This window comes from Seriola dumerili, unplaced genomic scaffold (assembly GCF_002260705.1).
Source record: "Seriola dumerili isolate Sdu_G_001 unplaced genomic scaffold, Sdu_1.0 BDQW01000105.1, whole genome shotgun sequence".
Classification (NCBI taxonomy): domain Eukaryota; kingdom Metazoa; phylum Chordata; class Actinopteri; order Carangiformes; family Carangidae; genus Seriola; species Seriola dumerili.
In genome coordinates, this window is record NW_019174360.1 from 1,842,078 (window position 1) to 1,857,387 (window position 15,310).

The following is a 15,310-nucleotide window of genomic DNA, read 5'->3' on the forward strand; positions in this document are numbered from 1 at the left end:
TGGCCGAGAGCGAGGAGATGAGTCAAACGCGGGGCAGAAAAGAACAAGCCATCACCTTCGCAAGCTTCTGAGTGGCCACAAAGAAACCAGAGATTTCTAAGCAGACTATGGTGTTGGAAATTAATTCATGCTTTATCGCGGCTGATGAGCTTTTGCGAGCGTCACATAAAAAGAAAGGACAACGGCGGGAGCTGTGCCAAAACAGCTGGGATATTGTCTGCAGAAATGTAGAATACTAAACAGAGCTCTATTCAGTGGAGCAGCGTGAGACAAAAGCACAAATACAAAGCTAATGCCATGTCTGTGGGCTACAGCTTTATGTCACCTGCTTTTCATTTCTGACCAGTTATCCTCAGCCGATTTCTAAAATTGACGACTTCAGCACAAACACAAACAAAAAAAGAAAAAGACAAAAAAGAAGACGACATATTTAGAATAAGGCAGCTTCAGCAGAGTGCAGGAACGTGCACCCTGGCAAATAAAATCAGGCATCACATAAACAGTTAATTAGGTTACTAATGCTGGTTCACATTCATGGTGCTGCAATAAAATTGATTTCAGTGTTTTGCTTAACTGAGTAACTAATCTCCCATTTTCTAGCCATTTCTCCTAATTGCAAAGCAAGAAAAGCACTGACAAGGGAGCTATATAATTGAACCAAAAAACGATTAGTGTAAAGCCTATGAAATTATACCACTTTCACTGCTCGCCTCAATTTCAGGGCGACTGAGGCAGAGTCAGTTTAAGGAACTGCCTGTAATAGCTCAGACTGAATTAACAAAAAAAACATAAACAGGCACAAATGAGCCTCTAATTGCGCTGCTCGCTCTGCCTCCAGGTCGCACAAGGCGGTGTGAGCGCGGTGCGGTGCAGCCAGCCAGCATTAATAAATTAAATCCACAGCAGAGCATGTAGGTAATCCATTACCTATCCCATAGGAGAGCTTCCAGGGAATATCAATCTAGGTAATTAGAGGAGAAACAATAAACACTGAAAACTAACATGCAAGTCTAGCAGTTTTAAGCTATGGAGCCTTATGAGAGAGGAATAACTCAAAAAGTCTGCCAGAGTCATTAAAAGTCCATTTGCAGACAACACCTGCAGAACAAACAGGGGGAAACAGGGGAGACGGAGGATGAGCTTGGCTGGAGAACAATGCGGAGCGAAGCCTCTTATTGGCTCATCTTGGTTAATTATCCTGGTAATGAAAAGCAGAAGCAGCACTGGCAAACCGGCGAGGAGATTTCGAAAAGCTCTGGCTCGGCTCACTGAGTAACACAGCACTGACAGCACACCAAATCTCACATTATGCTTAGTCTAACAAGCCAAAGGACAAAAAGAAAAAGAGACTGCACACTTGCTTACCGACTTGCTGCCATGCGACGATAAAAGACACAGAAAAGCTGATTTTCTCATGCCAGTTTCTACATGTGTTCACTTTATGTATGCAATAAACAGCAGAAAAATCTACAGCCTCAAAAAGGCACAAGACAAAGAAAATGTAAAAAAGGCAAAAAAAAAAAAAAAAAAAAAAAAGAAAAAAAAAAAAAAAAAAAAAAAAAAACTACAAGAGGAAATTAGAAATCAGGAAAAGGCATGTGAGATCCATGCCCACTCGCTAGCGAAGTGGCTGGAAGCTGCAGGACCTACCTGCCCGGCAGCTCTGCCCTCCATCCCTTCTGCTACCCGACCGTTTAGTTTCCATTGTACAGGAGGCGCAATTTGCTGGAGAGGAGGCTGGAGTCGCCTCCCAGCTCGCTCCTCGGCAGCTGCCTGCTGCCTCTTGTATGCTCGCTCGACTGAGTGAGAGTGTAAGACGGGGAGAGGGGAGTGTAAAGGAAGAGGGTGAGGGAGAGTGGGTGTCACAAAGAGAGAGAGAGAGAGAGCGAGAGAGAGAGAGGGAGGGAGGGTGCTGTGCGAGCACAAGTCTACCTGCCACAAGCCATCAAGCCAGCCAGCCTTGGAGACAGCGCCAAATCAACAGCTGGCCCCTGTGTGATGTCAGAGCCTGAACAGCCAGTCACGGCAGCCGAGGCCGGCCGGCGCTACGGAGCGCTGACTGAACCAAAGTCACCGGCTAAATGGGGCTCTTCATTAGCTACTCTGCTTTAGGATGGAGGCGGGGGTTGGAGGAGGAGGAGGAAAGGGCAGCCAGGGACATGGGATAGATAGAAGGAGACTGAGAGGAAGAATAGAGGAAGATGAGAAAAATGGGAGGGTGGGTGGTAGAGCAGCAAGAGAGAAAAGGCGAAGAAAGGCACAGAGGAGGCAAAAGAGGAAGCGAAGGAGAAAGAGAGGCGACAAACAGGGAGGAGGAGAGGATAGGGGACAGGAGCGACATGTCTGTGGCCAGCTAGGTGCTCAAAGACCAGGTGGAGAGTCGATGGGGAGGCGCTGGCCGCTGAGAGGCCGAGCTGTTCACTGGGCTACCTTCCCATTAAAGCTGGCACCCTGCTTTTCACGCAGGAAGACAAGGCTACAGCTAATCCCACTGCCTCAGAGAAGCAGGCACCACCTGAATCACCACCCATTGCTGAAACAGAAAAGTGAAATACTGCAATATAACATTTTGCTTTAGGCACATTAAGATAAGCTTATTGGTGGATCAGTTAGAAAACTGACTGCGTGAAGAAAAGAAGCAAGCTTGTGTATGATGAAACCACACCCCTAACCTCCTCCACTCAATCTAAATCTGCCTTTCATGACTTTAGAGGATTTAATAGTTAAAACAATGAGGGATCACAGCCTCCACCGGTACTCGCTTTCCTTGTTTATTCCATTAAAGATCAAGTATTCTGTCTACTTTGTACATGCAGGGGAGAGAGCGTGGAAAAGAGCCATAACTGTGCTCCTGAAATAATCTACTTCATGAAGCTTTCATCACTAAGTGACTGACAGGCTGTCAAAGACATAGGAAGTCGCAAACAGGTCCTGAGCGCAGCCCAAGTCTAGACTGCCATAATGTGATTGTTTTTGTCCTTTCAGTCACTCAGACTTTAACAGCAAACACAGTGGGCGGAAAAGTTCCTGCTGTCACTTAGCAACCAACACCAGGCTGCGACAACCGATCCGATCCAATCCTTCCTCATAATTGTACCATTCGTTATGCCGGGTCTCTGAAGAATTTATTATTATGCTTCCTTAATCCCATGAAAAGGTCACCAATTGAACAAACAATTTATGGATAGGCGGATGAATTATTTAATGGCCCTGACCAAATATTATAGGAAAGGGAGATTTTTCCCTCTGGAAGGCGATGAATTATTTAGTCATTGGGCCACATCTTTGGTGAAAGCTATTACACAGCATCCTTAGCCTCAATATCTGATAATGTCATCAGCTCAAAATATGCCCTAACCTGTGTAATGAATGGTCAACAGAGTCGCGGCTGCAGTGGCCTGAGCAGCAGCGGGTGAAACAGTTTCAGCAAACAATTATTAGCATTTATTTTAAGCCTTTAGAGGGGTGTGCAATCTCTAGAGAGCAATTTGAGACATGCTTTTACCACTTCCTAAAACACTTCACCTCACCCAGGAAAACCACGTTAAAATATATCATTTCAACATACGAACAACCAGATCGACGACTTCCAAATGACTGTAGCTTACACAAATACTGATTATGGAATGCAAAATGGCATCTTATAGTATACACACACAGCATTAATAGAGGCTGTTTTGCCGGACAGCACAGTTGCCAGCCCTGTAGAGATGAACACAGTCGTCTTCACTCTCTAAAACAGCAGCCGCAGGGACTGAACCAGCATCCACTCTCCACCCACCAGGCTCCGCTGGCACCTTAATGAAAATGATACCATCTTGAATGCTCGGCCTCTGTGGTGACAACTTGGAAGCTTTCACTTCCATCTCTACCACGGCTATGGTCAGGTTAGTGCATCAGAATGGTAGAGGATATGGGTTGCTGGTAAACAAGCTCCAAAATGAGTTATTAGGTTAATAATTTATGGCGTCTTACTGATATACATGTAGTTCAAGGCAGGTTTCGCTGCTTTTATCTCTCTGACAGTAACAGTAACTAACAGTGACAGAATTGTACTCAGCTGTTATATTAAAAAAACATATACTCTCAATAAATGAATTAAGAAGCAAATTTAGACCCTATCTTTCATTAATTATAATTAAATTTACAATTTATTGGTATGACACTAATTCACTGATAGTGATTGGTACTTATAAATTAAACACATTAACCCTCTTTGCCCTTATTTGGTAAACCCCCCCGGCTTGGTTCCTTAAAGGTGCACAACGTTATATATATTTTATTAATACGTGTGCTTCACTTATTAATGAGTGACATGTTTTTTTATGCTCCCATCTAACATTTTTTTATTTTATTTTAAGTACCAGGCATGAATGCACCACAACTAGAACAGACCATTTTGAGGAAGGGTATGACTCAATCAATTAAAGCACTGGAACTTAAATGCTACACTGAGTTTTTTGCTCCCTACTCCACAGCGAGCCCGTTACACCAGACTCCATTACAAATTTGGCCATGTAATGTTTCCTTGATATCGACAAGCCTGCAAACCGCGGACACCACGTAACATTCAAGTCTGATAATTGATAGGCTTAACTAAAATTCGGCTGATAAGACATTTAACTAAGCAGCGCAGCAATTCAATTAAATGTTAGTTTATTGAAAACGGCTAAACAGTTAACCTTAGTACACACTGTTCGTTGCCGCATATTGCTGAGAGAGGAGCAGACGAACCAGGCCTGAAAGTTGTTGAATTCTGCTGTATTATTAAAGAACTGCTGGCTGGTTTTTCGGACGAACGCTGAATTTAAATATGGCCGCTTGCAATTTGGACACGATGTCTGCTCGCGAGGCGTGTATTTTAGCCGAAGAGCAAGGCGACATAATGAGCTACGTTTGCGTTGGATCGTGTCGGGGCTAGGCTAACGAGTGGTACCTGGCATTGTGGCTTGCTAACGCTTGAAAACGGCCAAACACCGGCGCACTGAGCTGTCACGGACTAGCAAGAGAGATGTTTACTGCTAACTAGCTCGTGTTACATGATTACAACTATCCGGTTAACATTTTTTTTTTTTTTTTCCTTTTTCGCAAACCGGTAAGTGTTGGACAGGATACTGCAGATTATCTGATGTTGCCTTACCGCTTTGGTTTACAATCGGTGCACGGCCGTTGTCTCTACCGAGGGTGAAGTAGCTAGTGTTTGTGGCGGAGTGAAGGAGAGGCAGCGGAGTCCACCAGGCTGGGAGAGTGCGTCAGCGCCTCACGTTCGACACGTAGGGTGTTGAAAATATGTCACGTCTTGTCGTCGCTGGATTTTTTTTGTTTTTTTTTTTGCGTTATGGCAGCACGCATGTACGCTGTTTGTCTGATAACTCTATCATTTATCTTACATACCCACCAAACGATGTTGTAAATTTAATACTTTTAGGTGAATTGTGGTTAAATTAGATCACAAAGTGTCAGGGGAGTTGCATTGAGCACTGTGACAACTACGTGCTGCGGATGCCTGGTGATACAAACCGAGTGTACCTTAAAATTGCCGCGAAACTTTTTAGTTTCCCAGTTTACTTTGCTGTCTCAGAAACTGTTTGATTAAAGCGCTTCATTCTGCTGTCTCACCGGGTAGGCTAAACACACTTACAAAAGTAATAATGGTCTCTTCGTATTAACTTCGCTAACACAACTGTTTTAAATGTATGTACTGTGTGAATGAATACTGGTGCTGCTCGCGAGTCACGGTATCATAGCAACACTGTATGTGGTCATGTCAGCTCTGCTAACTTCTACCGTAACTTAAACACAGGTGACACAATAGTTATGTTAGCTTGCTAGTTTGTTACATAGGTAGCTAGGTACCAGCTACGCAGCTAGTCAACAGCATATAAGAACATGCGTTTCTGGAATGAATATTCAAAAAATAATACAGACAATGAGCTGACGAAGGTGAATATGTCTTTTAAATACGAGTGGTGCTTTTATTTGTGGAGGCTCGTGTGTTTACTTCCAATTTGTTTTGCTAGCGCTAGCTAAAGATGCTACATCTACACTGTATTTGGTTTGTTTTAGCCAAACTCGTTCTTACTAAAATGTGCAATAGTGTAATTTGTTGGTTTCCTGTAGGTCCTCTAACATATTAAAAAGGTTAATGGATATTTACAAAGTCAATACATAGCTATAACTGTAGGATACTGCCTTTGAGAATAACTTTTTTTATTTGGTTATTACAGAATTAAACTTTCAACAGTTGTCCACCACGAGGGTGGACAACTGTTGAAAAGATATCAGTGCACTTTTCGTCCACTGAAAGTTTATTAATATTAAAGAAAGAGTGGAAAGCTGAAAGTAGGCTTCTTTTTAAATAAAATACCAACTCGTTATATAATAATAAACATGACATTCATGACGTTTGTTCTCAACTGTAGACAGCAGCTTGTGCTCTTCTATCTGGAAGCTTTTACTTTTTGACACAGGAATGATATTGTGGGGTTGTTAGTGTGCCGGATTGACCAGAACTGTACCAGGTGTGGCAACACAAAGGAGATGCTGTTGCTGTAACTGGAGGCAGCTGAGACAGGCAACTTTTACCATCTCATCTAAAATTCAGACTTTCTTTGTCCACTATGCTGCATCATCCAGCTTCTAATAATGGTACTCCTGTCAGTGCTGGTAGGCAGCAGAGGAATGCTACTTACCATCATTATAAAACATGTTTAAATCAGCAATGCACATGATAAACGAACGTGCTCTTACATGTCTAATAGATGCTGTAGTGAATATTCACTTAAATTAGCCTACATACAGGTGAATGTTTAGACAGACATTTTGTTTTAACAGTGTTTTTTTTTTTCTGCCTAGAATCAGAGCCGGCTGACTGAGCAAGAACCAAGAAACTGATGAGGACTTACTAATGGAAATGGATGATAATGGCCTACAGACCTCTCGCTGTGATACAAGATGGTCACAGCAACTGTCAGGCCTTCCTCACAAGCTCCTGCGGCGCCTGATGCCTTTCCAAAGAGAGGGCGTCGAGTTTGCTTTATCTAGGAATGGACGGTAAGCAGTGCAGCGGCTAACTCGGTTACATCACAGCTCAGTTGTTTGTTAGTCAGTTAGTACCCCTTAGTTTTGTTTTTGAAGTTTTTAATGTTAAGCTCTGTGTTAAGGCTCATCTCTGACATGAGGGTAACATTCAGAAAAACAGTATTTTAAAGAGATTGAAAATAAAGGTCAGCTTGCATCTTGTTTGCAACGTCAATAATAACAAAGAGAGGAAATATACCTTTTGTAATCTAAATGTAGAACTACAGATAAGTAGATCTATTATTCGTTTTGGAGTGGCTCCATTTGAGAGCAGTGCAGTCCCCCTCTGGGTTTGTGCCACTCTGTGTTTGCAGCCTTATATTCCCCTCCACCTCTGCAGTGTGTAAATATTGATTTATTGCTATGAAGATGCTTTCAACTCAAGCCTATTGTCTGAGCATTTCATAGAATAACACAACCAGCTTCTTGAATCTTTACTCCACAGTCTTTACATTTTACTTTACAGTGAACATATTTATCAGGCTTTAATGATACTCACAATGTGTTTTTATGAGAAAGAGTGAATGTAAACATAACTTTGTTAACAAAAAAGAATTCAAAGGGTAGCTTTGAATATCAATTATTCAGCTACACAAAATGCATCCATATTTACCAATCTTTTCGCCCTTCAATTAAATACTAAAAGACACTGAGGAGATACAGCTACAAAGGTTCTGAGATCTTTTGATTTTTCATTTCCTGATGAAGTTTGTGAACACGCGTAACAGAAATTCATCTGAGCATACAAAAAAAACCTGTAGTATAACACATTCTTCTCTCTATTGCTGCACCAGTGTGTTATTGAGTCTAATAGAATGGCATTTTTACACAGACAATTTGCCTAATGGAGCTTTAAAGTAAGCAGCCCCACCCCACCTCAATGGTGCAACGGGTAAAATGTGATTTCCACCCAAGCTACATGGCTCAAAATGTCAAGAGTCTATGTGAATATATTCTAAATTCAGAAGGTCAGATAGAGTCCAGCTTATATCTTTGAAAGCAATTACCAGTCCATGGGAATTTTCTGAGTTGCCCTTAAGTCTGTAAGTGTTTTGCTGTGGTGAGCATTAGCTGCAGGAACGGGCCAGGACTTACCCGTTTCCTTCTCCCCGGCCAGTCGATGTACGCTTGGGTTTTTGCGGGAAGGTCAGCATAGGGGGAGCCAATCTGAGTACTGCCCCTGTGTTGCGGAGCAGCCATATCGATTCAGGAACACTGGGAGGCACTGCTTTGTTACACCGGTGGGTCAGAAGTCAATTGGCTCATGCTGCAGCATGTGGACAGCTACCTCGGTCAATTGGCATCAATGTGACAGTAAGAGCAGCGCGGGCAGTGCTTCTCTGTGGAGCAGAAGATAATGTAGGTAGAGCGAGATCTGAAAGTAGAATGAACACTGACATGATGTTTGATGTGTTGCCTAGTTAGTTAACTTATAAATATATACAGACAGAGGAAATAACTATTCTCTAGCTGTGCAATTTAACCCTCTAAGTGTAATTCTCAAATAATCTTTAATATGGGGTCTAAGTATCAAGCCAATGCTGCATCTTACTTTTAAACTTGGCCTGTTTTTCTTTCACTAAAGCGTGTTGAAGCCCTACCTCTAACAAACAGGTCAGGGTATAGAGGTCCTCACTCCAACTAAAGCTTTCACCCCAGAGTGTCTCAATAGATTTAAAGTCAAGGCTCATCCTCCTCCAAAACTGGAGAAGATAAAGCACTTTTCACACTTTCTCCTACAATAATAGCTGCAGATTTACCACTGGAAACTGATAATTTTTGGTACAATGGCTCCTTGATTTCAGACAAAGGTGAACAGCTCCTCATTTCTAGCCGACTGATGACAGAATAAAGTGAATGTGAGCTCCATGAGTGTTTGAAAATGCCGTCTCCAGCTTGACAAGGGTCTTTAATCTGCACTTAACGGCCACATAAACGATATCGCGCTAAAAGACTGAAGCTAAAGCTGCCTGGTAAGAAGTCAGAATCGTCACCTGTTGATGATCCGTGTAGAAGATTAAGGAGCATTATTTGTTGTATTGCATTGTAGAGTGAATTAGTCCTAGTATGATAAAGGTAAGATCAAACTGATATTTCATTATAATATAACTCTGGCTGCTTCACTTACAGTTTGTTTTCAGTTTTAATGCTACAAGAGAAGGATGTTTGGTACTGACTTCCACACAGTTGGGATATGCTGTACACCACAGCAGATCTGTTAGTGTGAAATGAGGCTTTGTTTAGCGTAGCATGATGTGCTCCTTGTCTTTATAACGCTAGATTACTACTGCACGCTTGTCAGTAATACGTGCTGCATGATTGCAGGTTACGTTGGTGCAGACAGGCGCATTGTTCACTCAGTTCCTTGCACTTGTGTTTTTGGTTTTAGAAAGGGCTACAAAAAAAACCCCATTTGAACTATTTAAATGTTTGTGTTTTCATTTTACCACCGCCCCATGCACACCACTTCAGCATGTGGAGAAACCCAGAGCTTGATAGTCCTGCTGTGCCTACCTGACCTGCCCCTGCTGCCCAGCTCTCATTTACAATTGCGCCATATTTGTCACAAGGTACTTCAAGGTATTCAAGTTTTACATCACATTTTTCTCTACAGTGTCATTAATTAGCATTAAAACATTATAGGAAACCATCTTTTTCCACATCCTGGTTGCGAGAAAGAAAGAAAATGTGAATTAATGCACATTTCCATCCATTTATTTGTCGCTGTTATTTTTATTTTTTATACATATATGTGCTTAAAAACAGTATTTTTAAGCACACTGCACCACACTCATCCACATACAGTATATCTACCATCCCACTCACATGCAGACGGACAGCACGGGTGATTGCAAGCTAAGAATGATTGTTATTGACAGTTATCTTGATCTTTCTAAGTATTTGAGGCACCCTGCTGTTCTTTATTTGTTCACTCAATATCCTTGGAAAGAGCCTCAATTTGAAGCAGCAGCCTCTTTTTTTTTTTTTTTTTTAACTGATTCAACAGAAACTCGTAGAAGAGGCAGAAATGACAATATTTCTGCCTGAATAGACCAGAATGCAATGCAGTTGCAGACTTGTTGGATTTTTCGGAAGGAGTATAACAATTCTGGGAAATGTAGGATATGACTAACTGAAGTGGAACTAGATGGGCTAGGCTGACTGACAAAAAAAAAAAAAAAAATGTCAATGCTCTTCATTATAAAATAACTCCTGAAATGCAGTGAATCATAGATTGATGTTGGATATCTACCCGTGTGGGAGGATCCGTGGGTGGATTTTTCCTTTAAATCTCATAGTCATTGTGTCTTTTCACACCCAGAGCATCAAGAGCACCGAACCAAAACATCAAAAATGTTGTTGCAATACTTATGGAGCCCGCTGTATCAGTCTGTGTAGGAGGGTGAGTGAATTTTATGGAGTTAGATGACGGATAATGCGGGAAAGTTGTAGTACAGTATGATAATGAAACGCTGTGAGATGAGGTTGATTGTGTTGTTTGGAAAGTTGGGCAGAAGTTTTAATTTCTAAAATTTAACCGGGGTACATCTGTAAAATGTCAACTCTGAATGGGCCTGCCCAGATATTGAAAAAACAAAATCAATTTGGAGTAAAAGTACATCCATTAAGAGCTCTTCCATTAAGGTGTTGACTGCAGATTGAAGCCATGTGATGCAATGCCTGTCCATCCTGCTCTGATTTGTCCAAAATATTTTTATAAGCGCCCGTCTGTGCTTTTATTGAATAAGGCTACTCTGCTGATGTGAGGGGGGATCAATAAGCAGGCTGTGTCGTCTCTGCCTGCGATGTTGAAATTTACTGAGAGAAGCCCATTCAGAGATGGAGTTTGTCCTCTGTACACATGCAAGTTGATGTATTTACGCAACATTTGTACTGGCCCATAAGTATTGTTCGTGAAACAGAGGCTGGACGGAGAGTGGCTGCATGAAAGCATTTGGTCTATTCAGCAGCACATTGGTAGTTACAGTTACAACCATCAATTTCTAAGAGGGGTTTGATGAACACCACTCAAAGAGCACAGTATTATACTAGGAGCACACTGCCTGTGTTGCGTGTGCGTGGCGGCTGCATCACTGAACTGCCAGCTCTGTCTCTCTGCATAGAGTTTGCAGGCTACCTGAATTTTGGATTTCTTTTCATTATTAATCAATTTATGATTTATATTGGACAGAAAATGTCCCTAAAGTACCACTGTCTCCACATGCAGCTGCTAAACTGGATAAACAATATATAGTATTTATATTTTTCACGTCTGTGTCATATTCAGATTCAGTCGAGACATTGATACTTTGGTGGAAGTTGTCAACTTTATGTAATCTTCATGTAATGCATCAACAGGTATTTTCTCTGTGTGTTTTTGGTGGGAACCGCGCATTTTAGCCCCCAGTATGGCTAGAGCTCCTACGTTTCCCTTAAGGCAAAATTATGGTTTATTTTTTTTTTACACCCTCCCTTATAAAAATGTGCTTATGCCTTTCAAACTCAATGCACAGGTTTTCTGTTATAAATCTGCAGTCGCCAAGCCCAAGCTGAGATAACCCTGATGACATCATCCGAGGATGTTTTATTTTCACACTTTAGAAAGCTCCCTCCACCAAGGCCACGGAGGACATTATGGATCTGTTTTCACACACTGAGTAGTTCTCCTCATGACTAAATTGATCTGAGCTTCATGTGTAAAATCAGTGGAGTGCCCTGTAAATGCAGACAAAATGAGATTCAGTACACACATCAGTATGAAAGCTGCTTTAATGCTCCATTGCTTTTTTTTTTTTATGCCTCTGCACCGGTGATAGTCGTGGCCGGAGGCGTTATGTTTTCAGGCTGTACGTCTGTCCCACTCTCGTGAACGAGATATCTCAGTAACGCCGTGAGGTAATTTCTTCAAATTTGGTAGAAACGTTCACTTGGACTCAAGGATGAGCTGATTCGAATTTGGTGGTTAGAGGTCAAAGGTCAAGGTCACTGTGACTTGACAAAGCGTAACAGCGATTTCTCAGGAATGCCTTAATCTGTCCCTTCCCGTCAAGGGAAGTCTTTTTATTGATTTAATGTGTAGGAGTTCACTTCCTCTCCCGGGATGACAGCCGGGACAGGGGGTCTGCTGTTTCTCTGGTAGTCCATCACAAGCTCATTGGTTTTGTTGATACTGAACGTCAGGTGATTGTAGCTGCACCGTGTGACAAAGCTCTCCATCAGTCCTCTGTACTCTAAAGTGAAGACAGCATACTGTAACATGGCTGCCTTTTTAAAATGCTCAGTTATAGTATTTATTGCACTTGGTGCTCTAAATTGCATTTCCTCCTAATTAAGCATGAAATTTATTTAGGTTTTAATATAATAGGGTATTATATTTTTGTGGAGATTCTATTATACAGCATGAAAAATGTAATTTTACTCATGATCAGTAACCCGTATCCTTAATAGCCCACCTTCTATTTTTTGGATTGTAGCCAGGCAGGATGTAAAGAAGAGCTTTTTTACTGAAGCAAAGTAAAGAGGCTACACGTGATAAATAAGCTTTGACTTGTGTTGGTGGGAAACACTTTCAGCATGTTTTATATCATGAAAAATTCATGTTCACAGTTCAGTTAGTTTATCATTTCAATAAACTTCAGAGTAAATGCATCATTGGAGCCAAACGCGACATACAGTCATACATCTTTATGCACATCCTACAGTAACAGATACAGAAGGTCAAGGATTATGATTAAACATAGCAAAGGAAAGTTCAAGGATCATCGAAGGCAATAATGTGGAGTGTAGTCACATAACACCCACAGATCATAAAGGAACACACTTGGATTAGTTCTAGTGCTTGATGCAGGTTTTCCTGAAACGTTCAGTTGTTGCACAATTTTCCCTGAAATCCTGCACATAGATATTTTAAAACTTTGCAGTAGCACAAGTAAAAGATTTTACAGTCCACAAACCGATTCAGTAATGTCAGTTACACAGCAATATCTAGCTAACATGAACTAATATTAGCAACATTTAGCAACTTGTCAACGTTATTGCTTAGGAATTAACTTAGGAAGATTATTTTACTCTCACTGCTGCTGACCTGAAACTCACATGCTGGACGCTGTTTTGCCTTTCTATGACATCTGCCTATTTACCAGGTCTTTTCTTTTCTAATAAGATCATCTTTTTCCATGTATGTTGCTTCTTTCTTCTGTTTGGATATGGTTGAAAACATAATATGAAAGTATAGTTAATGTAAATGTCACCCTGGGGTGAAACTTTATTAAATATTTACTCATTTTTTTTTACACTTTACTCATGTTGCAGATGCTTTTATCCAAAGCGACTCACAAGTGAGGTACCTCACTAAAGCTTCAGTGCAGTAAGAGACCTCTATTCAATGTACAGTAAAAAAATGGGAATAAATCACTTTGGGAAAGACTAAAGTTTGGAAAAAGGAAGAGGTAAAAAACAGTCCACAGAAGATAAAAAAAGAGCTGGGGTGTGTGTAACTATTGTCAAAGTACATCAAGTACAAAACTAAGATTGTGTGTGTGTGTTTTTATATTTAAAGCAACACTGAAGTTCCGAAAAAATGAAACGTAAGGGAAACGCTAGTTGTGGATTGTCCCATATAGCTGGGGTTTAACTTTCCCCTTTAAAGTCATACACACGATTGAAACGCAGTCGTCCTCCATCTCCGACAAGCAGGAAAAAACTTTAGCCAAAACCTCTTCTGCTAAAAGCTACTTTGTTTGGATTATAAGTACATTTACAGTAAATAGCAAAACCGCACTCTGAACCCACAACTGTGTGTGAGAACCCAGTGGGTCTGAGCGTGTCACACTGTAGCACCTCTTTAAGTCAGCCTTTTGTGCAACGTCCAACCTCTGAGTAGTTTTCCTGCTGACCACGATGCACTACAGGTCCAGCCCTCAGAAGAGAACCTTAACAGGGCTGGTAGATTGGGGTTAGACACGGGGGCCACACAGCACATCGCCGTGCAGAGGTCAAAGCCATCAAATCATCGGAGCCAGCTTGGGAGGCAGGGGAGCCCATTTCCTGACACTTTGGGGCTTGTGGGTTTCAGAGATAACATTAGAAAGATGCGGTGACGGGGACCGTGCCGTCGTCAGGCAACAGCACTGCAGCATCCTCGCAGTCTCAAACCGTCAAGACGACACTCAGGTTATTTAAAGGAGGATGATTAATGTGTTGAGAAATGGCAAGCACCTGCCCCAGCCGCACTCCCTGCCTAGTTTGTGAGTGTGTGGGTGTGTGTGTGTGGGTGGATGTATGCGCAAGCACACACACACATACATGCTCACACATATATATATATATATATGTGTGTGTGTGTGTGTGTGTGTGTGTGTGCGCATAAGTCTGCACGTGTCTGCATTTGTGTGTGGACTTCCTTTTGTTCACGTGTATTTTGTGTATGCATGTCTTTTTCCTTTGTGTGTATTTTTTTCACACACATAAGGCCTGTGTGTGTGTGTGTATGTGTGTGTGTGTGTGTGTGTGTGTGCATTGCGCTGACTGGGCCGGTGTGCTGGCAATTAGAAAAACCACCAGTGGCAAGGTGCACATTAATCATGTTCCTCAGCTGAAAGAGAGAAATGGGGCGGAGATGGGGGGAGGAAGTGGAGGAGGAGGAGAAAGAATAATGAGATAGTGTGTCTGAGGTATTCAGCGCTGCTCTGTCGCACTGTTTGCTCTGACATGATGTTGGAAGCATTTATGAATAAGCAAGGTCACGACAATAGGCCCCAAACCCACTGGGCAGAGAGAACCAGAGGTTGGTCTATCTGTACGACTTCAGATGAGGGCTCCGTCGCGCTTTCATTGTTCCTTATAATATACAGTGTAAAGGAAACTGGTTGGCAGCAAAAAGATATGTTATCAGAGACAGCCACAAGAGGTGAGCTGCTGCTTGTTCCAGGTTCAATCGCAGGTTAATCTCACTCTGTTAAAAATATGGATTCAAAGGATAATCAGGATTAACGAGGGTAGATTACAGATTACATTTTTTGTCAACTGACTAATCGATTAACTGTTTTAGCTCGTATCAATAATAGTGCTGTGGTAATGTGTGTAATTGGATTGGATTTCAAACCTGTATCGGTTACCATGTGGCAGTTTTTCACTAATAATAACTCCTGGACCTCCTTCCATGCACCACCAGCAATGCAGTGATGCCTCCCATAAGGAGACATATTGGAGAATGAATAGTGATGCTGCG

General features: G+C 41.8%; 2 protein-coding genes across 2 annotated transcripts in view; one reads left to right on the top strand and one right to left on the bottom strand.

Moving 5' to 3' along the window:
* The window catches only part of LOC111222697 (R3H domain-containing protein 1-like), a 44,003-nt gene extending 38,787 nt beyond the window's left edge, over positions 1–5,216 (bottom strand). Inside the window, exon 1 of the mRNA XM_022746505.1 lies at positions 5,141–5,216. The gene's annotated coding sequence lies outside the window, so the exon portion shown is untranslated. The remainder of the gene's footprint in view (positions 1–5,140) is intronic.
* Positions 5,217–5,542: 326 nt separating this feature from the next.
* Positions 5,543–15,310, top strand: part of zranb3 (zinc finger RANBP2-type containing 3) — a 73,828-nt gene continuing 64,060 nt past the window's right edge. Inside the window, exons 1-2 of the mRNA XM_022746473.1 lie at positions 5,543–5,622; positions 6,856–7,053. Coding sequence (XP_022602194.1) covers positions 6,908–7,053 — 146 coding nt within the window. The 5' untranslated portion in view covers positions 5,543–5,622; positions 6,856–6,907. The remainder of the gene's footprint in view (positions 5,623–6,855; positions 7,054–15,310) is intronic.